The sequence below is a fragment of the Oncorhynchus masou genome, unplaced genomic scaffold (genome assembly GCF_036934945.1).
Source record: "Oncorhynchus masou masou isolate Uvic2021 unplaced genomic scaffold, UVic_Omas_1.1 unplaced_scaffold_711, whole genome shotgun sequence".
Lineage (NCBI taxonomy): Eukaryota > Metazoa > Chordata > Actinopteri > Salmoniformes > Salmonidae > Oncorhynchus > Oncorhynchus masou.
In genome coordinates this window covers 239,472-264,431 of record NW_027013576.1, presented here as the reverse complement: position 1 = coordinate 264,431, position 24,960 = coordinate 239,472, and the positions used below count along the sequence as shown (strand labels likewise).

At 45.9% G+C, this 24,960-nt stretch overlaps 1 protein-coding gene across 1 annotated transcript in view; it reads left to right on the top strand.

Moving 5' to 3' along the window:
• The first annotated feature begins 306 nt into the window (after positions 1-306).
• Positions 307-24,960, top strand: part of LOC135537105 (IQ motif and SEC7 domain-containing protein 3-like) — a 117,203-nt gene continuing 92,549 nt past the window's right edge. Inside the window, 4 exon segments of the mRNA XM_064963301.1 lie at positions 307-482; positions 16,002-16,230; positions 16,233-16,873; positions 16,875-17,248. Coding sequence (XP_064819373.1) covers positions 402-482; positions 16,002-16,230; positions 16,233-16,873; positions 16,875-17,248 — 1,325 coding nt within the window. The 5' untranslated portion in view covers positions 307-401.

Below are 24,960 nucleotides of genomic sequence, written 5' to 3'. Positions count from 1 at the left end.
ACCTTCCTCCAGAACCACCCTCAGGTGAGGAGGGTAAGGGAGAGGGAGAAGGGGAGCTCCAACCCCAGGTCCAACTCCAGCAGCCTGAGCTCCAAGCCCAGCCCCAACCTGAACCCCAGCCTCAGCCTAAACCCGAGGGCACGAGCGTGGGTGAAACACAGCAGGAGGTCACCCCCGCAGCCTCCCGCTCACCAAGTGGAGGGGAACTCGAGCAGGAGGAGGGAGAGCGAGGTGATAAGGAGGAGGAGATAAAGCAGAAAGTGTTGGTGGATTCGCAGCAGGAGCAGCAGCATGAGGGGGAGGCAGCAGTAGAGGCTGAGGTGGAGGAGGAGGAGGATGGGGCAGAGGCTCGGGTGGGAGCGGCGGGGAGGAGGGCCAGCCTGCACCACACAGCTTCGCCCATGAGGGTGCAGCGCAACGGGGCCTGCTCGCACTCCGCCACCTCCGACTACGAGCTCTCGCTCGACCTCAAAAACAAGCAGGTAGGGTGTGTGGGGGTGGGGGGGAATGGTGTGATATGGGCGGGGGTAGGGGAGAGGGGGCTCGGCTTGGGTTGTACTGTATGTCTTGTGGTCTTTGTGGTCGTTTGTTGAGGTTCTGTCTGAGGTCAAGGCTGTTTGTTTTGTCTGTTGAGGCTGTTGTTGATTTGGTTCATCTGGGATTGTTTGTTTGTTATGGCTGTTTTTTGTGGATTGGCCTCGGAAGCCAGTTGATTGACATTATTTGCCTTTGAAGTTGGCTCTGCAGCTGTTCTTAGGGTGTTTTGGGTTGTTGAGTCTTTCTCTCTTCTTCATTAACATGAGTCATCATCATCATCATCATCGCCACTGTCATTTTCACCTTCATTGACATAACATGGCTTTTGTCTTTTGAACAGATGTTAAACAGTGACCTTCTACTGAGGCGAAGTGTGTTTTGTTCTCACAGTACCTTCTTCTGCTGTGTGGCAGCTTGCTGTTTAACGAATGGCTCACACTGTGTGTCTAAGTGTCTGGGAGGTTTTTAAATGGAACACATTTAGTTGCTTCCCACCGACTCTTTCTCTCACTCACACAATCACACATTCTCTTGTGTAAATGATACATCGTCATGGTAACAGAATGAAGTAATATTCCCGATGGTGGTTGTGCTGCTTGCATGGACTAAACTCATGTCTTCTCTCCTGGTCTGTTTGTCTTATGTTGTTTTCACCTTAACATCATATGTTCAGAGTTGCCATATGTCTAGACTAGAAACTCTACTGTACATGTAGTAAGTGTTCAGGAAATCATCCATGTGTGATGGCCCTGCTAACATACAGAGACACATCTCCCTGTTCTGTGTCTCACATCTCATTTACATGGTGTGTGTGTGTACGTGCTCGTGGACGTCTGTTTGTCAACTCCGTGTGTGTATGTGTGCCCGTGCATGCATGCATGTGTGTGTGTGTGTTCTCATCATCCCATTCATCTGAGACGTTGGATTCATCAGACACTCATCTGCATATGAGGGGCCTTGACACTGCATATGAGGGGCCTTGACACTGCATATGAGACACTGCATATGAGGGCCTTGACACTGCATATGAGGGGCCTTGACACTGCATATGAGTGGCCTTGACCACCCCATTCCCCATCTCATCCACAGACCTTCAACAAGTTAACCTTTCCATTCCCATTCCGTCCACTGACCTTCAACCAGGTAACCTTTCCATTCCCCATCTCATCCACAGACCTTCAACAAGTTAACCTTTCCATTCCCATTCCGTCCACTGACCTTTAACCAGGTAGCCTTTCCATTCCCATTCCGTCCACTGACCTTCAACCAGGTAACCTTTCCATTCCCCATCCGTCCACTGACCTTCAACCAGGTAAGACAACCTTTCCATTTCCAGCTCTCACAAAGATCATCAGTCACACCTCAAGACCAGGGAAAGAGAAAAGAGAGAGAAACTTGTGAGCGAACAGTGTAGTTCTCAAGGTGTAAAAACAACAACTTGCTGAACCATATACAGTGCCTTCATTTACGTGTTATAAATAAATCACTTACCTTTGGAGATATTTCTCTGGTTGCAATCCCAAGGGTCCCAGCTACACAATGAATGGTCGTTTTGTTCAATAAAGTCCTTCTTTATATCCCAAAAACGAATTCAATAATCCAGTCTTTCAACATGCATACAAAGGATTCCAAAATGTTACCAGCAAAATTCGTCCAAACTATGTTTTTTATTAATTGTCTAATATCAAAATAAAGGATAATATTTCAGACGGAGAATAGTATGTTCAATAGCAAAGGAAAAGAACGAAGAATGCGCCCACATTCACGCTTGAAAAAAGACTACTTTTGCCCTCGTGCTCAACTTGGAACGACAACAAATACTTAATAAAAAAAATATTTTTAAACCTTGTATAAAGACTGTTGACATCTAGTGGAAGCCATAGGAACTGCAGTCTGGGAGGCGGAAATAAGATCTTTCAATAGCATTGCATTGGAAGTCATTCCAAGCTCAACATTATTTTTTTATGGATCAATTTTCCTCAGGTTTTCGCCTGCTATATCAGTTCTGTTATACTGACAGACATTTTTTAAACAGTTTTAGAAACTGCAGAGTGTTTTCTATCCAATCCTACCAATTATATGCATATCCTAGGTTCTGGGCCCTTGGAACAGGCAGTTTACTTTGGGCACGTCAGACAGTCGGGAATTCAGGAAACTAGCCTTACTCGCAGAGAGGTTAACCAGAGCGACTTACAGTTAGTTGCCCTAATTCACCCCTTATCACCCTCATCCTCACTCTTGTTTCACCCATTATCTCCATCATCCTCACCCCTATTTCAACACTCCTCTTCCTCATCGTCACCACTATTTCACCCCTTATCACCCTCATCCTCACGCCTATTCCACCCCTTATCTCTCTTACGCTAACCTCTAGTCCTGATTAAGATTTAACCCCCCCACCTCGTCACTCTTTTAATCTCTCTTTTAAAGAAGATCTCCTTCACTGCCTCCCTCTCTGTGTGTCAGGATTGCTTCACATGTCTGATGTGTTAGATTGATCTTCTGTCCTGAGAGAGAAACTCCAGATGAGGTTTCATTTCACAGCCTACGGGTGGGGAGTAGGTCCTGCCACAGATTAGCGTGAGAATGATCCCATCACATGGACGATACATTGATTACTGCAGCAACAGCCCCTAAGGCTGTTTATACAGATGAAGTCGGAAGCATACATACACTTAGCTTGTAGTCATTAAAACTCATTTTTCAACCACTCCACAAATTTCAATCACTCCACAAATTTCTCAAACTATAATTTTGGCAAGTCGGTTAGGACATCGACTTTGTGCATGACAAAAGTCATTTTTCCAACAATTGTTTACAGACAGATTATTTCACTTATAATTCACTGTATCACAATTCCTGTGGGTCAGAAGTCTGCAAACACTAAGTTGACTGTGCCTTTAAACAGCATGGAAAATTCCAGAAAATTATGTCATGGCTTTTAGAAGCTTCTGATAGGCTAATTGACATAATTTGAGTCAATTGGAGGTGTACCTGTGGATGTATTTCAAGGCCTACCTTCAAACTCAGTATCTCTTTGCTTGACATCATGAGAAAATCAAAAGAAATCAGCCTCAGGAAAAAAATTGTAGACCTCCACAAGTCTGGTTCATCCTTGGGAGCTAGAGATGAATGTACTTTGGTGCGAAATGTGCAAATCAATCCCAGAGCAACAGGAAAGTACCTTGTGAAGATGCTGGATGAAACATGTACAAAAGTATCTATATCCACAGTAAAATGAGTCCTATATTGACATAACCTGAAAGGCCGCTCAGCAAGGAAGAAGCCACTGCTCCAAAACCGCCATAAAAAAGCCAGACTACGGTTTGCAACTGCACATGGGGACAAAGATCGTATTTTTGGGAGAAATGTCCTCTGGTCTGATGAAACAAAAATATAGCTGTTTGGCCATAATGAACATCATTATGTTTGGAGGAAAAAGGGTGAGGCTTGCAAGCCTAAGAACACCATTCCAACCTTGAAGCACGGGGGTGGCAGCATCATGTTGTGGGGGTGCTTTACTGCAGGAGGGACTGGTGCAAAAAAAATGATGTGGATATATCAAAGCAACATCTCAAGACATCAGTTAAAGTTAAAGCTTTGTCGCAAATGAGTCTTCCAAATGGACAATGACCCCATGCATACTTCCAAAGTTGAAGCAACATGGCATGGCTTAATTAAGTCAAGGTATTGGAGTGGCCATCACAAAGCCCTGACCTCAATCCCATAGAAAATGTGTGGGCAGAACTGAAAAAGCATGTGCGAGCAGGGAGGCCACTAAACCTGAGTCAGTTACACCAACTCTGTCAGGAGAAATGGGCCAAAATTCACCCAAATTATTGTCGGAAGCTTATTGAAGGCTAACCGAAACGTTTGACCCAAGTTAAACAATTTAAAGGCAATGCTACCAAATACTAATTGAGTGTATGTAAACTTCTGACCCACTGGGAATGTGATGAAAGAAATAAAGCTGAAGTAAATAATTCTCTCTACCATTATTCTGACATTTCACATTCTTAAAATAATGTTGTGATCCTAACTGACCCAAGACAGGAATTCTTACTAGGATTAAATGGCAGGAATTGTGAAAAACTGAGTTTAAATGTATTTGGCTAAGGTGTATGTAAACTTCCGACTTCAACTGTATGTGCTCACGTAGAGAGTTTTCATAGGATAAATGCCATAGTATATTGCTCACTCTATATTTAACGTAAACGTTTTTCAGAACCAACATTTTGGTATTTGGCAATGTAAGTATTGTATATTAGTACAATCATAGTTAATCATGACCAGGGCAAAGGTAGTGTTCACAAAAGGCTTTTGGTGTATTCTAACATCAATATTCCTGTCATTAGAATCTCCTTGCTCAAGGATAAGCTGAGCCACAATGTGATTTTATACACAATACATTTACACAGCATAGCCTGCTCTGTAGGTAGTATCAGCAGTAAAGAGCTCATTGCAAGTAAAAACCGTGGATCCAGTCAGTCCTGTAAAATAACCATTGGTCTAATAGCATTAGTTGTACAAGTGTCCCAGTTGATAGGCTGGTTGATGAAGGCTCCCTCCTCTAACGGCTTTTTCCTGAGTCCCATTTGTCGAATTCCCTCAATTTTGTCTCTGGGCCCATAATTGCCTTTTTGTTCCGCAGATTCCTTCTTGAGAAAGCATTGGATTCGAGCCTCATTAATCAAACTACATTTATCTCTGTAATGTTTCTCAGCGGCGGGGTGAGGGATGTTATCAGACTGCCTGTGTTCCCTCATAATCACACTCCAAACCTCCACCAGAGAGAGGGGATATTTATGAGCAATACATCTCACAATGCTATTATGGAAATGCGAGCTAAGTAATCCACATCAACCCAACTTTTTAAGGCAGATTTTATTGTTGAGGGTAGAGGCACTCCGTGTCTCAAAGTTCAATATGTTTACCCGAGTGTCTTTAAACTGCTGATGCTTAAAAATGGGTGGATTAGCACATTTTATCACACTGTTGGCTGGGTATGCTGAGAGCAGTGAAAACTGATCGTGTCCCGTATTCAATACTCTAGAGATGAAATGTTTTGAAAGACGGGTCGATGGAATCCTGTCAAGTTCGTTTTTTATCTTCTGCCAGCTTTTTGCGTCGGTTGAACTGTCACACTTCATGTCTTTTGAGAAGTGAACGTAGAATCTCCAACTGCCTCTCACAACAAAGGTTAATAAACCTCAAAGGGTTGAAGCCGATGCTCAATAAGTCAACTACTTACTCGACCTCAGTGCTCCAGCCATTACCACGAGCACATTCTCCCCAATTAAGATGCCACCAATCTCCTGTGCTTGACCTACTGTAGGTTATCGCCTGACTCTCTTACGTTGTTGGCACCAAATGAATCTCCATTCCTGGTAAACAGTAAGAGGTGTTCTGATTGATGCTCTATTCCTCAGAATTAGCTGTAGCCCTTTTTATGTTACAAAGCACAGTATAACGCCATGATCATGTAAAGTTGACAATTTTCCTGGTGCAAATTAACTGACCTGACATGAATGAGCTTATAATTAGGAGGTAGCATTAGTCGTGCCCTCTCAACTATGTGTTTTCTGCATGCAAATGTAATCATCTGCTATTTAATCTCTGTGCCAGAACTCAATTTGAGGGTGACACTCATAAATATACATGGGTCACTAAGCTAAACGTCAATGAATACGATGAACGAACAAATTCAACTGAGGATACCTTTTTCTGAACACAAAATTCTTCAAAATCCCTGAAGTGTGTTTGGCTCATAATTGACTTCAGGCTGGGTTTGCATATGTGTTCATTTTGTTGTCCACCTGTATCGTGACATTTGGTGAGATGAAGTGAATGGGTTGCGTGACAGACTGTGAATGCCAGCTCGTCCTTGGAGACTATTCACCCAGATGAATGCAGCCAGGAAGAAGGCCAAGAGATAACATCCATAGCACATTTCTCTGAATAGCCAGATCTGATAAGCCAGAACAGAAAATAGGACTTCAAAAAAACAGATTGTTCCCCATAGAAAGTCTGACCTTTAATATTGGAAACCATTTTCATTCCTGGCATAAACATCCCCCCGAAAACAAACTGAACGCGCTATTTCTGCGAGCTTTGGGGTATTAATATTTCAGTGGCAAAGAGGCAGAGTCCCATCTCTCATACACAGACTGGTCTTGTTTCAATTCATCACCAGCAACTCCATACGCTCATCAGGTCAAAGGCCTGGTTGTGTGTGAATTCTGTCTGTCCAATAAAGTCCACTTGGCTCTCGCCCTTTGACCCCCTAGTGTGTAACTTTTGGTTATCAAACCATATTATAACCCCAAAATACCACTTGCCTCATGTTAGATCGGTGTCACCTCAGCATTTTTTAAATAAATATTTCTGGATTTTTCTTTGAAGAGTTTTCAAAACTGTTCCTGGAGAGCTACCCTCCTGTAGGTTTTCACTCCATCCCCAGTTGTAACTAACCTGATTCAGTTTATCAACCAGCTAATTATTAGAATCAGGTGCACTAGATGAGGGTTGGAGTGAAATCCTACAGGACGGTAGCTCTCCAGGAACAAGGTTGGAGTGAAAACCTACAGGAGGGTAGCTCTCCAGGAACAGGGTTGGAGTGAAAACCTACAGGATGGTAGCTCTCCAGGAACAGAGTTGGAGTTAAAACCTACAGGATGGTAGCTCTCCAGGAACAGGGTTGGAGTGAAAACCTACAGGATGGTAGCTCTCCAGGAACAGGGTTGGAGTGAAAACCTACAGGATGGTAGCTCTCCAGGAACAGGGTTGGAGTGAAAACCTACAGGATGGTAGCTCTCCAGGAACAGAGTTGGAGTGAAAACCTACAGGATGGTAGCTCTCCAGGAACAGGGTTAAAACCTACAGGATGGTAGCTCTCCAGGAACAGGGTAGGAGTGAAAACCGACAGGATGGTAGCTCTCCAGGAACAGGGTAGGAGAGCCCTGCTCTACCATATCTCAATTGCCTCTCAGTCTACCTCTTTTAGTTCCACTACCCACCTTCCCCCTCCATCCCACCATCTCTCTCCTGCTCACCCAGGCTTTCAGTGTCTAATGGAGATGGCAGAATGTACCAGAGAGATACAGGCTCAGATAAAGCTGTGATGGGACCTAAATTCTTTATGCGCCGTCCCCTACCAACTCATTCGGAAGGCAAAACAAACAAGCCAAACTGACGCCTTTAATCAAACGCAGCCCCCTCCCAGCTCCCGGCTCAGATCCAAGGCTACCTCTGCCTCAGACATTATTTCTGTCATTCGTTTTGATGAGTGACAACTTTGTGAGGGATGGGTTGTGGTTATTACCTTAACTCTGTTTTTTTAAGCCTACCCATTCTGTCCAGACGAAGTCAGTAGAGTGACGAAGCTGATTTTGTCATATTGAGTGTGTACTCAAAAGTTCCGTCTGTCTGAACATTCCAGATAGATAAAAAGTGATGAATATTCAAGGCAAGGCCCAATACCGGTCTGCGGGAAGAGAAAGCGATGTTCTCATTCTGAGATGCCTCAGAGAGACTATAGACTATAGCTTAAAGGGCCAGGCTCATTCAAAATTACTTTAATATTCTCCCAACATCTCTTCCCTTTCTCACAGAGGCCTCGCTGCAGTGCAATGTAAAAGGGATCAGATAAGATGGATTTCTCAGTGTCATTTCGGTTTTCTAAAGAGCCTTTCTAAGGGATGGAGTTCTCCAAATGACAATGGGCCGAGATTGCATCACGCTGCAGCCACCCCACTTATCGCAAATTGCAAAGCCTAGTGTGCATTATTGCATGGCTATCTGTTCTTCCCCATAGAAGTCTATAGGATGCAGGTGACTTTGCTTGGGACTGCAGAGTAGTAGTTGAAAGTTTCACGTTGATCCCCTGGTGTCCCCGCAATCCCTTCTAAAACCATTCGCCCAATTGCCTTTGAGCCACAGGGGGGATATTTGACGTGGACGGACTCTTCAGTTTAACTGAAGAGGGTATAACTGGCACATCCATAGGCCAGAGAGATTGCCACAGCCATCACATGCAAAGAAACTCAAGAAATATATAGAATTTGATTGTTCTGTGAAGAGAGTTGGTGAAGGTTCCATGCATTTTTTAAAATCCCTACCCAAATCAAATCAGAACTGCCTTTTATCTCACAGTCGTTTATTTCCAGGCACAATTAATAGCTTTCAGGTTATTCAGTGTAGAAGAGAGAGTCGAGTGCATCTCAATTGCACCCACAGATAGTGGTTCTGATTGATTGACAATGAACGTTTTGGCCACAGAGATATGAGACAGATAGTAACACATTTTTCTCCCTCTCCTAAATATGCCTTTTTTTCTGTCAAGATCATTTACTATCAGCATCTCTTGCTGAAGACCCTGGCCGTGACCCCACTCTACTATACTGTATAATACCATGCTGCTGAAGACCCTGGCCGTGACCTACTATACTATACTGTATAATACCATGCTGCTGAAGACCCTGGCCGTGACCTACTATACTATACTGTATAATACCATGCTGCTGAAGACCCTGGCCGTGACCTACTATACTATACTGTATAATACCATCCTGCTGAAGACCCTGGCCGTGACCTACTATACTATACTGTATAATACCATGCTGCTGAAGACCCTGGCCGTGACCCCACTCTACTATACTGTATAATACCATGCTGCTGAAGACCCTGGCCGTGACCCCACTCTACTATACTGTATAATACCATGCTGCTGAAGACCCTGGCCGTGACCCCACTCTACTATACTGTATAATACCATGCTGCTGAAGACCCTGGCCGTGACCCCACTCTACTATACTGTACAATACCATGCTGCTGAAGACCCTGGCACCTACTATACTATACTGTATAATACCATGCTGCTGAAGACCCTTGACCTACTATACTATACTGTATAATACCATGCTGCTGAAGACCCTGGCCGTGACCCCACTCTACTATACTGTATAATACCATGCTGCTGAAGACCCTGGCCGTGACCTACTATACTATACTGTATAATACCATGCTGCTGAAGACCCTGGCCGTGACCCCACTCTACTATACTGTATAATACCATGCTGCTGAAGACCCTGGCTGTGACCTACTATACTATACTGTATAATACCATGCTGCTGAAGACCCTGGCCGTGACCCCACTCTACTATACTGTATAATACCATGCTGCTGAAGACCTTGGCCGTGACCCCACTCTACTATACTGTATAATACCATGCTGCTGAAGACCCTGGCCGTGACCCCACTCTACTATACTGTATAATACCATGCTGCTGAAGACCCTGGCCGTGACCTACTATACTATACTGTATAATACCATGCTGCTGAAGACCCTGGCCGTGACCTACTATACTATACTGTATAATACCATGCTGCTGAAGACCCTGGCCGTGACCTACTATACTATACTGTATAATACCATGCTGCTGAAGACCCTGGCCGTGACCTACTATACTATACTGTATAATACCATGCTGCTGAAGACCCTGGCCGTGACCTACTATACTATACTGTATAATACCATGCTGCTGAAGACCCTGGCCGTGACCTACTATACTATACTGTATAATACCATGCTGCTGAAGACCCTGGCCGTGACCCCACTCTACTATACTGTATAATACCATGCTGCTGAAGACCCTGGCTGTGACCTACTATACTATACTGTATAATACCATGCTGCTGAAGACCCTGGCCGTGACCCCACTCTACTATACTGTATAATACCATGCTGCTGAAGACCTTGGCCGTGACCCCACTCTACTATACTGTATAATACCATGCTGCTGAAGACCCTGGCCGTGACCCCACTCTACTATACTGTATAATACCATGCTGCTGAAGACCCTGGCCGTGACCTACTATACTATACTGTATAATACCATGCTGCTGAAGACCCTGGCCGTGACCTACTATACTATACTGTACAATACCATGCTGCTGAAGACCCTGGCCGTGACCTACTATACTATACTGTATAATACCATGCTGCTGAAGACCCTGGCCGTGACCTACTATACTATACTGTATAATACCATGCTGCTGAAGACCCTGGCCGTGACCTACTATACTATACTGTATAATACCATGCTGCTGAAGACCCTGGCCGTGACCTACTATACTATACTGTATAATACCATGCTGCTGAAGACCCTGGCCGTGACCTACTATACTATACTGTATAATACCATGCTGCTGAAGACCCTGGCCGTGACCCCACTCTACTATACTGTATAATACCATGCTGCTGAAGACCCTGGCCGTGACCCCACTCTACTATACTGTACAATACCATGCTGCTGAAGACCCTGGCCGTGACCTACTATACTATACTGTATAATACCATGCTGCTGAAGACCCTGGCCGTGACCTACTATACTATACTGTATAATACCATGCTGCTGAAGACCCTGGCCGTGACCTACTATACTATACTGTATAATACCATGCTGCTGAAGACCCTGGCCGTGACCCCACTCTACTATACTGTATAATACCATGCTGCTGAAGACCCTGGCCGTGACCCCACTCTACTATACTGTATAATACCATGCTGCTGAAGACCCTGACCGTGACCCCACTCTACTATACTGTATAATACCATGCTGCTGAAGACCCTGGCCGTGACCCCACTCTACTATACTGTATAATACCATGCTGCTGAAGACCCTGGCCGTGACCCCACTACTATACTGTATAATACCATGCTGCTGAAGACCCTGGCCGTGACCCCACTCTACTATACTGTATAATACCATGCTGTTGAAGACCCTGGCCGTGACCTACTATACTATACTGTATAATACCATGCTGCTGAAGACCCTGGCCGTGACCCCACTCTACTATACTGTATAATACCATGCTGCTGAAGACCCTGGCCGTGACCCCACTCTACTATACTGTATAATACCATGCTGCTGAAGACCCTGGCCGTGACCCCACTCTACTATACTGTTTAATACCATGCTGCTGAAGACCCTGGCCGTGACCCCACTCTACTATACTGTATAATACCATGCTGCTGAAGACCCTGGCCGTGACCCCACTCTACTATACTGTATAATACCATGCTGCTGAAGACCCTGGCCGTGACCCCACTCTACTATACTGTATAATACCATGCTGCTGAAGACCTTGGCCGTGACCCCACTCTACTATACTGTATAATACCATGCTGCTGAAGACCGTATCTGTGACCCCACTCTACTATACTGTATAATACCATGCTGCTGAAGACCGTATCTGTGACCCCACTCTACTATACTGTATAATACCATGCTGCTGAAGACCGTATCTGTGACCCCACTCTACTATACTGTATAATACCATGCTGCTGAAGACCCTGGCCGTGACCCCACTCTACTATACTGTATAATACCATGCTGCTGAAGACCCTGGCCGTGACCCCACTCTACTATACTGTATAATACCATGCTGCTGAAGACCCTGGCCGTGACCCCACTCTACTATACTGTATAATACCATGCTGCTGAAGACCGTATCTGTGACCCCACTCTACTATACTGTATAATACCATGCCGCTGAAGACCCTGGCCGTGACCCCACTCTACTATACTGTATAATACCATGCTGCTGAAGACCCTGGCCGTGACCCCACTCTACTATACTGTATAATACCATGCTGCTGAAGACCCTGGCCGTGACCCCACTCTACTATACTGTATAATACCATGCTGCTGAAGACCCTGGCCGTGACCCCACTCTACTATACTGTATAATACCATGCTGTTGAAGACCCTGGCCGTGACCTACTATACTATACTGTATAATACCATGCTGCTGAAGACCCTGGCCGTGACCCCACTCTACTATACTGTATAATACCATGCTGCTGAAGACCCTGGCCGTGACCCCACTCTACTATACTGTATAATACCATGCTGCTGAAGACCCTGGCCGTGACCCCACTCTACTATACTGTTTAATACCATGCTGCTGAAGACCCTGGCCGTGACCCCACTCTACTATACTGTATAATACCATGCTGCTGAAGACCCTGGCCGTGACCCCACTCTACTATACTGCATAATACCATGCTGCTGAAGACCCTGGCCGTGACCCCACTCTACTATACTGTATAATACCATGCTGCTGAAGACCTTGGCCGTGACCCCACTCTACTATACTGTATAATACCATGCTGCTGAAGACCGTATCTGTGACCCCACTCTACTATACTGTATAATACCATGCTGCTGAAGACCGTATCTGTGACCCCACTCTACTATACTGTATAATACCATGCTGCTGAAGACCGTATCTGTGACCCCACTCTACTATACTGTATAATACCATGCTGCTGAAGACCCTGGCCGTGACCCCACTCTACTATACTGTATAATACCATGCTGCTGAAGACCCTGGCCGTGACCCCACTCTACTATACTGTATAATACCATGCTGCTGAAGACCCTGGCCGTGACCCCACTCTACTATACTGTATAATACCATGCTGCTGAAGACCGTATCTGTGACCCCACTCTACTATACTGTATAATACCATGCCGCTGAAGACCCTGGCCGTGACCCCACTCTACTATACTGTATAATACCATGCTGCTGAAGACCCTGGCCGTGGCCCCACTCTACTATACTGTATAATACCATGCTGCTGAAGACCGTATCTGTGACCCCACTCTACTATACTGTATAATACCATGCTGCTGAAGACCGTATCTGTGACCCCACTCTACTATACTGTATAATACCATGCTGCTGAAGACCCTGGCCGTGACCTACTATACTATACTGTATAATACCATGCTGCTGAAGACCGTATCTGTGACCCCACGTATCTGTGACCCCACCCCAAATAAAGTCCACCTGTGTGCAATCTAAGTGTCATATGGTCTGTCACATGATCACAGTATATATACACCTGTTCTGAAGGCCCCAGAGTCTGCAACACCACTAAGCAAGGGGCACCACCATGCAAGCGGCACTGTGAAGACCAAGGAGCTCTCCAAACAGGTCAGGGACAAAGTTGTGGAGAAGTACAGATCAGGGTTGGGTTATAAAAAAATATCAGAAACTTTGAACATCCCACAGAGCACCATTAAATCCATTGTAAAAAAATAAATAAATGGAAAGAATATGGAACTACAACAAACCTGCCAAGAGAGGGCCGCCCACCAAAACTCACGGACCAGGCAAGGAGGGCATTAGTCAGAGAGGCAACAAAAAGACCCAAGATAAACCTGAAGGAGCTGCAAAGCTCTACAGCGTAGATTGGAGTATCTGTCCATAGGACCATTGTAAACTCCACAGAGCTGGGCTTTGTTTGCCAAAAGGCATGTGGGAGACTCCACAAACATATGAAAGAAGTTACTCTGGTCAGATGAGACTAAAATTGAACTTTTTGGCCATCAAGGAAAACGCTACGTCTGGAGCAAACACAACACCTCTCATTACCCGAGATTACCATCCCCACAGTGAAGCATGGTGGTGGCAGCATCATGCTGTGAGGATGTTTTTCCTTGGCAGGGACTGGGAAACTCGTTAGAATTGAAGGAATGATAAGGGGTGCTAATTACAGGGAAATTCTTGAGGGAAACCTGTTTCAGTCTTCCAGAGATTTGAGACTGGGACAGAGGTTCACCTTCCAGCAGGACAATGACCCTAAGCATAGTGCTAATGCAACACTTGAGTGGTGTAAGGGGAAACATTTAAATGTCTTAGAATGGCCTAGTCAAAACCCAGACCTCAATCCAATTGAGAATCTGTGGTAGGACTTAAAGATTGCTATGCACCAGCGGAACCCATCCAACTTGAAGAAGCTGGAGCAGTTTTGCCATGAAGAATGGGCTAAAATCCCAGTGGCTGGATGTGCCAAGCTTATAGAGACATATCCCAAGATAATTAATTGTAATTGCTGCAGAAGGTGGCTCTACAAAGTATTGACTCTGGGGGGGTGAATAGTTATGCACGTTCAAGTTTTCAAGTTTTGTTGTCTTATTTCTTGTTCGTTTCACAATAAAAATATTTTGAATCTTCAAAGTGGTAGGCATGTTGTGTAAATCAAACGATACAACCCCCCAAAAAATCTATTTTAATTCCAGGTTGTAAGGCAACAAAATAGGAAAAATGCCAAGGGGGGTGAATACTTTGAATACTTTCGCAAGCCACTGTATATATATATATATATTAGCACTTTCCCCTTAAACCACTCGAGTGTTGCATGAGCACTATGCTTATATATATAATAGAATGTACTGCCAACCTAAAACAGACTTATTACAGAATTATTATTATTAAATTGATAATTCTTATCACATAATGCCTCCTTCATACAGGCACCTTTCATTTTGTCATTTCATTTCTCCTTCATATTCTACCCTCTTACTTTTTTGTCTAACTCATTCCCTCATTCTGTTTCCCTCCCCCTCTCTCTTTACCTCCCTCTCTCTCTTTCCCTCCCTCTCTCTCTTTATCTCCCCCTCTCTCTCTTTACCCCCTCTCTCTCTTTACCTCCCTCATTCTGTTTCCCTCTCTCTCTATTTTTACCTCCCTCTCTCTTTTCCTCCCGCTCTCTCTTTACCTCCCTCTGCCTCATTTACCTTCCTCTTTCTCTTTACCTCCCTCTCTCTACCTCTCTCTATCTTTACCTCCCTCTCTCTCTTTACCTCCCTCTCTCTCTTTACCTCCCTCTCTCTCTTTACCTCCCTCTCTCTCTTTACCTCCCTTTCTCTTTACCTCCCTCTCTCTTTACCTCTCTCTTGACCTCCCTCTCTCTTTCAGCTCTTATATTGATATTATGTGCACCATGGAGGGTGAATATTGAAAGTGTAAAACCTTTGTTAATTATAAGGCAGCCTCTCTCTCCGTGCTGATTGATCCCGCTGTACACCAAAAGGATTATGGGTCTCGTAGGTGCTACATTTGCGGCGTCTTGTCACCCACCATTACTTTTCTTTGCTCTGAGTAAATGTTCAGGTGTCCAATATTTTTTCCTCTCTAATGACCATTTTTTGGGTCGTTTACACGTTTACATGTTCAGGTTCATGTCCATTTGCATTAGATCCTATCAATGTCATTGTGTTTCAAAGGTCGTCATGGTCACCTCTTGTCATTTGGAGTAATTGCAGCCTTATTTGATTGGAAAATATCACATTCATTGTATTTTTGGCAATTTAAAGAAGAGGTATTCTGGGCATGTCTTTGTAAATGTGGATGCTGGTGTGTAGAGATGGCATCTTGTTCATCTTGAGGGAGAACCAAGTGGTAAGTGGTATTATGGATGTCCTTTGTATTTGTGTTGTCTCCCTGCTTTTATCTCCAACTCCTCTGCCTACAGCCAAATCCCCTCTTCATGTCATAGAATGTTTTGTTACCCAACTGCCTTGTACTGTAACTGCTGCATGTAGCGTTCAAATATCCAAGCAGCTCAGTTTCACTCATACCTCTCCTGTCTCCCTCTCCTCCGTGTTTTCCAGATCGAAATGTTAGAGCACAAATACGGCGGCCACCTCATCTCCCGCCGCGCTGCCACCAAGATCCAGACCGCCTTCCGCCAGTACCAGCTCAGCAAGAACTTCGAGAAGATCCGCAACTCCCTGCTGGAGAGCCGCCTGCCGCGGCGCATCTCCATGCGCAAGGTGCGCGTGCAGAACGCTGAGGGCTTCTCCGCCGAGCGGGCGCTGGCCGAAGGCTGCAGCCTGGCGGGTATCCCCTAGTGCGCTCGCCATCACTGCCCGCCACAGTGGGCGGCACCCTGACCGACCTGGAGGACTCATTCACAGAGCAGGTGCAGTCGTTGGCAAAGTCCATCGACGACGCACTCAGCAACTGGAGCCTGAAGACCATGTGCTCCCTCCAGGAAGGAGGGGCCTACCAGTTCAGTGCAGAGTCCTTCAGTGCGGCCGGGGGAGGAGGGGAAGTGGGAGGAGGAGGGTTGGACCAGGCTTTTCTCCAGAGCATATCAGGTGGGGAGAATACAGGCGACCTGCCCCGCAGCGCCAGCAAGCTGCTGATGGCCTTCCGCGACGTGACCGTTCAGATTGACAATCAGAACTTCCGCATGTCCTCCTCCGTCATGGAGTCATCGGCCTCTGTCTCCATGGGAAACTGCGTCCAGCAGCAGCAGGGGGGTGCAGCCACCACCCCCACCATGCCCACCGCTCCCCCGCCCTCACCACCTAAAAAACACTCCCCTCCTCCCCCTGAAGAGATCCCCACCGAACCCACAGACCCTCCTGTCCCTCCCCACGAGCCCCCTCCGCCCCCGGAACCAGTGGTAGAAGGAGAGGGGCAGGACGCCGACTTCCCTGCGCCCCCGCCCAGTGAAGAGGAGCTAGAGGAGGAGGAGGGCCAGCAACCCCCTTGACCCCCTGGACAAACTAGCCAACCCACAGACCCCAGAGGTGGTTGTCCAGCCCGTCCAGCCACCTCAACCCCAGGATGGTGCACCCTCAGTGGCAACCCCATCCACCGAGGCCCTGGAGGCCAAGCGGATCGGCTCGGAGACGGCTGAAACCAGTTCCGAGCAGATAAGCTGCAGCAACAGCACTTCCACGGAGGCACGCTCGGCATCGGAGGCCTCATCCAAGGAGGCCCTGCAGGCCATGATCCTCAGCCTGCCGCGCTACCACTGCGAGAACCCGGCCAGCTGCAAGTCGCCCACACTCTCCACCGACGTCATGCGCAAGCGCCTCTACCGCATCGGCCTCAACCTTTTCAATGTGTGAGTACCCAACCATTCCCTCCTCACCCAGACTGGGTTAGTGAAAGAAATATTGTGGACATTAGGTGATGATGCTATTGCTAACATCTAGCCAGTGATCGGCGAATGGGAGTGAACTGACAAAAATTCATCCATGGACAAACAATGCTCTTACATGACACACACACACACATAAGGGTGGGGGTTTACAATCATGGATCTCACCATGAGACAGCACTTTATTACAAGGAGGCTTAAAAATATATGAGAAAAGAAAGACCTCTTCTGTTCTCCCAATTTAAAAAAGGGAAGTATCTTCTGTAAGTTTCTCAATGCTTTTCACTGCTCTCAGCTTGCATCTCTCTCTTTCTCCCTGCCTCTCTCTCTTTCTGACTACACATATCATTCTCTATTTACATCTCTCACACTAAACATATCTTTCTCTATTTACACCATCTCTCTCTCTCTGCCCTTTTCCTCCCCCTCTCTCTCCCTCCCTGCAGCTGTGGTTAACCGCCTCTGTTCTGCAGAGCGCCTGTCACCTTCTGTTTGTCTTTGCGCCCAGAAATATCTTCTCTCTTTTATCTGCGGCTGTCTCCTCTCCCCTTATATGGTCCATATCCACATAAGCCGAGATCAGCCTGGAGAGGGAGAAACTGTATGCCATGATCCCCAGATTAGAATACCACAGATGTCGTCATTAAGGGACGTCTCTATATTGTCCTCTAATAGTTGTTTTAAACATGGAGCGTCTGTGAACCTCCCAGAACGAGAGGGAGAGAGAGTGTGAGGGAGAAGGTGGTGGGGAGAGGGAGAGAGAGTGTGAGGGAGAAGGTGGTGGGGAGAGGGAGAGAGAGTGTGAGGGAGAAGGTGGTGGGGAGAGGGAGAGAGAGTGTGAGGGAGAAGGTGGTGGGGAGAGGGAGAGAGAGTGTGAGGGAGAAGGTGGTGGGGAGAGGGGAAGAGAGTGTGAGGGAGAAGGTGGTGGGGAGAGGGGGATAAGGTGGTGGGGAGAGGGGGAGAGAGTGTGAGGGAGAAGGTGGTGGGGAGAGGGAGAGAGAGTGTGAGGGAGAAGGTGGTGGGGAGAGGGGGATAAGGTGGTGGGGAGAGGGCGAGAGAGTGTGAGGGAGAAGGTGGTGGGGAGAGGGAGAGAGTGTGAGGGAGAAGGTGGTGGGGAGAGGGAGAGAGAGTGTGAGGGAGAAGGTGGTGGGGAGAGGGGGATAAGGTGGTGGGGAGAGGGAGAGAGAGTGTGAGGGAGAAGGTGGTGGGGAGAGAACTGCAGAAACGGCCTCCACGTAAAAGCTCACATGCTGCAGCATCATCACAGCAGACACACACACACACACACACACACACAAGTATAAACACACACAAATATAAACACACACACACACTTACACAATTATACACACACACACACACACATATACATTCGGAAAGTATTCAGACCCATTTTTTCCCCACATTTTGTTATATTACAACCTTATTCAAAAATGGATTTAATTAATTTTTGTTCCTCATCAATCTACACACAATACCCCTTAATGACAAAGCAAATTTTTTTTTGACATTCAGACTCTTTGCTATGAGACTTTGCTATGTTTCCATAGATCATCCTTGAGATGTTTCTACAACTTGATTGGAGTCTGCTGTAAATTCTATTGATAGGACATGATTTGTAAAGGCACACACCTGTCTATATAAGGTCACACAGTTGACAGTGCATGTCAAAGCAAAAACCAAGCCATGTCGAAGGAATTGTCTGTAGATGGGTACCAAAACATTTCTGCAGCCTTGAAGGTCCGCAAGAACCTTTAAGAATAATTTAAGAATCATTCTTAACTGGAAGGAGTGTGGAACCACCTGCCTGTCCAAACTGAGAAATTGGGAGAGAACGGCCTTGGTCAGGGAGGTGGCCAAGAACCCGGTGGTCACTAACACAGAGCTCTAGAGATCCTCTGCGGAGATGGGAGAACCTTCCAGAAGGACAACAATCTTTTCAGCACTCCACCAATCAGGCCTTCCTGGCTAAATTCCCAATCTGGCCCTCAAACCATCACGGTCACCTAATAATCCCCAGTTTACAATTGGCTCATTCATCCCCCTCCTCTCCCCTGTAACTATTCCCCAGGTCGTTGCTGCAAATGAGAACGTGTTCTCAGTCAACTTACCTGGTAAAATAACGGATAAATAAATAAATAAAATAAATGGTAGAGTGGCCAGACAGAAGCCACTCCTCAGTAAAAGGCACATGACAGCCCGCTTGGAGTTTGCCAAAAGGCACCTAAAGGACTCTCAGACCATGAGAAACAAGATTCTCTGATGAAACTAATGTCTGACGAAACTAATGTCTGGAGGAAACCTGGCACGGAGGAAACCTGGCACCATCCCTACGGTGAAGCATAGTGGTGGCAGCATCATGCTGTGGGCATGTTTTTCAGCTGCAGGGACTGGGAGACTATTCAGGGTTGAAGTGAAGATCGAAGGAGCAAAGTATAGAGAGAGATCCTTGATGAAAACCTGCTCCTGAATGCTCAGGACCTCAGACTGGGGCGAAGGTTAAACTTTCAACAGGACAACAACCCTAAGCACACAGCCAAGACAATGCAGGAGTGGCTTTGGACAAGTCTCTGAATATCCGTGGGTGACCCAGCCAGATCCTGGACTTGAACCTAATCGAACATCTCTGGAGAGACCTGAAAATAGCTCTGCAGCGACGCTCCCCATCCAACCCGACAGAGCTTGAGAAGATCTGCAGAGAAGAATGGGGAGAAACTCCCCAAATACAGGTGTCAAATCAAATCAAATGTTATTAGTCACATGCGCCGACTACAACATGTGTAGACCTTTTACCGAAATGCTTACTTACGAGCCCGTAACTAACCTGGCCAAGATAAAGCAAAGCAGTTCGACACATACAACGACACAGAGTTACACATGGAGTAAAACAAACATACAGTCAATAATACAGTATAAACAAGTCTATATACGATGTGAGCAAATGAGGTGAGATAAGGGAGGTAAAGGCAAAAAAAAGGCCATGGTGGCAAAGTAAATACAATATAGCAACTAAAACACTGGAATGGTAGATTTGCAATGGAAGAATGTGCAAAGTAGAAATAAAAATAATGGGGTGCAAAGGAGCAAAATAAATAAATAAATAAAATACAGTAGGGAAAGAGGTAGTTGTTTGGGCTAAATTATAGGTGGGCTATGTACAGGTTCAGTAATATGTGAGCTGCTCTGACAGTTGGTGCTTAAAGCTAGTGAGGGAGATAAGTGTTTCCAGTTTCAGAGATTTTTGTAGTTCGTTCCAGTCATTGGCAGCAGAGAACTGGAAGGAGAGGCGGCCAAAGAAAGAATTGGTTTTGGGGGTGACTAGAGATATACCTGCTGGAGCGTGTGCTACAGGTGGGAGATGCTATGGTGACCAGCGAGCTGAGATAAGGAGGGACTTTACCTAGCAGGGTCTTGTAGATGACATGGAGCCAGTGGGTTTGGCGACGAGTATGAAGCGAGGGCCAGCCAACGAGAGAGTACAGGTCGCAATGGTGGGTAGTATATGGGGCTTTGGTGACAAAACGGATTGCACTGGGATAGACTGCATCCAATTTGTTGAGTAGGGTATTGGAGGCTAATTTGTAAATGACATCGCCAAAGTCGAGGATTGGTAGGATGGTCAGTTTTACAAGGGTATGTTTGGCAGCATGAGTGAAGGATGCTTTGTTGCGAAATAGGAAGCCAATTCTAGATTTAACTTTGGATTGGAGATGTTTGATATGGGTCTCGAAGGAGAGTTTATAGTCTAACCAGACACCTAAGTATTTGTAGTTGTCCACGTATTCTAAGTCAGAGCCGTCCAGAGTAGTGATGTTGGACAGGCGGGCTGGTGCAGGTAGCGATCGGTTGAAGAGCATGCATTTAGTTTTACTTGTATTTAAGAGCAATTGGAGGCCACGGAAGGAGAGTTGTATGGCATTGAGGCTTGTCTGGAGGGTTGTTAACACTGTGTCCAAAGAAGGGCCAGAAGTATACAGAATGGTGTCGTCTGCGTAGAGGTGGATCAGAGACTCACCAGCAGCAAGAGCGACCTCATTGATGTATACAGAGAAGAGAGTCGGTCCAATAATTGAACCCTGTGGCACCCCCATAGAGACTGCTAGAGGTCCGGACAGCAGATGAGGTAATATGTACATGTGGGTAGAGTTATTAAGTGACTATGCATAGATGATAACAACAGAGAGTAGCAGCGGTGTAAAGGGGGGGGGGGAGGGGCAGTGAAAATAGTCTGGGTGGCCATTTGATTAGATGTTCAGGAGTCTTATTGCTTTGAGGTAGAAGCTGTTTAGAAGCATGCTAAGCTTGTAGCGTCATAACCAAGAAGACGCGAGGCTGTAATCGCTGCCAAAGGTGCTTCAACAAAGGACTGAGTAAAGGGTCTGAATACATATGTAAATGTGATATTTAAAAATATATATATATCTTAGCAAAATTACTAAAAAAGACTGTTTTCGCTTTGTCATTATGTTGTATTGTGTGTAGATTGATGAGGAAAAAAAACAATTGATTTCATTTTAGAATAAGGTAACGTAACAAAATGTGGAGTAATCAAGGGGTCTGAATACTTCCCAAATGCAATGTACCCACACACACACACACACACACACACACACAAATACACACACCCACACACACACAATTGCACACACAAATACACACACGTGCAAATATACATACACACACACACACACACACACACACACACATAGACTAAGTGCTGGTGTCTTTGTAAAAACCCCACGTGAGATCAGAAGGCTTTAATGGGGCTCTCCAGACAGACTAAAAGAGCTGGACCAGCACTTTCTCTGCTGTTTGACGAGGAGGGAACAGGATGAAGAGGTGTCTAGGCTCCTCTCATTTACACTGTATCTCCCAGAGAGAGGGACAAAGAACCAGCATGAACGAGAGAGGGAGAAAGAACGAGAGAGAGAACGAGAGAGGGAGAAAGAACGAGAGAGAGAATGAGAGGGGGAGAAAGAACGAGAGAGAGAATGAGAGGAGAAAGAACGAGAGAGAGAATGAGAGGGGGAGAAAGAACGAGAGAGAGAATGAGAGAGGGAGAAAGAACGAGAGAGAGAATGAGAGGGGGAGAAAGAACGAGAGAGAGAAATGAGAGAGGGAGAAAGAACGAGAGAGAGAATGAGAGGGGGAGAAAGAACGAGAGAGAGAATGAGAGGGGGAGAAAGAACGAGAGAGAGAATGAGAGAGGGAGAAAGAACGAGAGAGAGAAATGAGAGGGGGAGAAAGAACGAGAGAGAGAATGAGAGGGGAGAAAGAACGAGAGAGAGAATGAGAGAGGGAGAAAGAACGAGAGAGAGAATGAGAGGGGGAGAAAGAACGAGAGAGAGAATGAGAGGGGGAGAATGAGAGGGGGAGAAAGAATGAGAGAGAGAATAAGAGAGGGAGAAAGAACGAGAGAGAGAATGAGAGGGGGAGAAAGAACGAGAGAGAGAACGAGAGAGGGAGAAAGAACAAGAGACAGAATGAGAGGGGGAGAAAAAACGAGAGAGAGAATGAGAGGGGGAGAAAGAACGAGAGAGAATGAGAGGGGGAGAAAGAATGAGAGAGAGAATGAGAGAGGGAGAAAGAATGAGAGAGAGAATGAGAGGGGGAGAAAGAACGAGAGAGGGAGAAAGAATGAGAGGGGGAGAAAGAACGAGAGAGAGAATGAGAGAGGGAGAAAGAACGAGAGAGAGAATGAGGGGGAGAAAGAACGAGAGAGAGAATGAGAGAGGGAGAAAGAACGAGAGAGAGAGAATGAGAGTGGGAAAAAGAACGAGAGAGAGAATGAGAGGGGAGAAAGAACGAGAGAGAGAATGAGAGGGGGATAGAGTGAAAAGAGTGAAATTAACATGTGAACAAATGATAGAATGAGAATGACAGAGGGAAATAATGAAAGAACTTGCATGGAAGGAGTGGGATAAAAAGAGAGGGGGAGAGAAAGAGGCACATTTTCAAATCATCTTTCGTAGATTCACATCCTCTCGCCTCTCCTCCTCCTCAAAACGCATAGGAAAGACTAAATGAGATACATCCAGAGAGAGAGAGAGAGCAAGAGAGATAGAGAGATAGAGAGAGAACAGTATTTGCAAGGTTGTTCTGAGTTTACTCATCTGAAACTATTCCCAGCACCTTGTTAATTATTCATGTTATTTATATGAAAATTCTGATGGATGTTTAAAGCGATTTCAGTTCCATAGATCGTATGAAAATCCTATATTCCCCCAACTGATGTCTTTTGAAAGTATACGGATAACACAAAGATTATCCTAGGCATACATTTAAAACACTTTCATTTTTGAAATATATGCATGCACCCAATTATGCTAATCTGACATCCATTTTGTGATTACTCATAAAATAGCTTCTTCTGTATTTTGCACCTCCTAGCGTTATTATGTCATACTGAATACAAATAGATTACAGAAGATAAGGATGATTGGCAACTGTGACCAAACATCTCCCTTTTGAATCAGTGTTCAAATCCTCTTTCAAGAATAGTTCAGTCATATGCTGACGAGATCTCCGGTATCAAAGCTGTCTCAACACAAATCGAGTGTGAATGATCATTCATTTAATATATGATAATATTGAAGTTCTTGCAGGATATTTCCATATAACACCATCTCTGGGTTGCCCATCTACATGAGACTCAAGTCATTAGCAAGTTTGAGATTCCCAGTTACTACTGGTGTTATAGGGTAGTGTGCAGAAGAATTCAGAATCTGTGCAGAGTAAAAGGAGCCCCTCCTGTTATATGCTTTTAATACAGCAGCACTGAACACTTCCCTCTGCATTCAACTCAGCCACCATGCCCACTCCTCAGCTCAGCCACCATGCCCACTCCTCAGCTCAGCCACCATGCTCACTCCTCAACTCAGCCACCATGCTCACTCCTCAACTCAGCCACCATGCCCACTCCTCAGCTCAGCCACCATGCTCACTCCTCAACTCAGCCACCATGCTCACTCCTCAGCTCAGCCACCATGCCCACTCCTCAACTCAGCCACCATGCCCACTCCTCAGCTCAGCCACCATGCCCACTCCTCAACTCAGCCACCATGCCCACTCCTCAGCTCAGCCACCATGCCCACTCCTCAACTCAGCCACCATGCCCACTCCTCAACTCAGCCACCATGCTCACTCCTCAACTCAGCCACCATGCCCACTCCTCAACTCAGCCACCATGCTCACTCCTCAACTCAGCCACCACTCACCACCCATGCAGCAGAAGAGACATTTTCCATTTAAATTCTGCTGCTTTTTCCTTTTGACTGCTCAGTCCGTTTTAGAATTCAATTGCCGTTCTGCCATTCACTCTGCCTAGTGAAAAGTGACTAAGTCAAGCCCAGATAAGGACTCCCAAGACAAGTGTCAGACAGATGCATGATGGGTACAAGGCAGGGGGCGGCTAGAGGGGGGAGCAAACAGCACACCTGGAAATATCTCTGAAAGGAGAAGACTTGACACAAAATTAACCTCCTACCATGGGAGTATCCTCAAGGGCACGGGCTACCCCTCTTTGAAGATAATGGTTCGGGCTATTCTCCATCTGTAGATATTAAGAGTGAAAAGGCCATTGACTGCCTAGATGGAACCAATCAGTCAGAGTACAAAAGGGGTGGATCCTAAGAATAATGGCAACCATCCAAGGCCCGAATTCCTCATTAGCAATT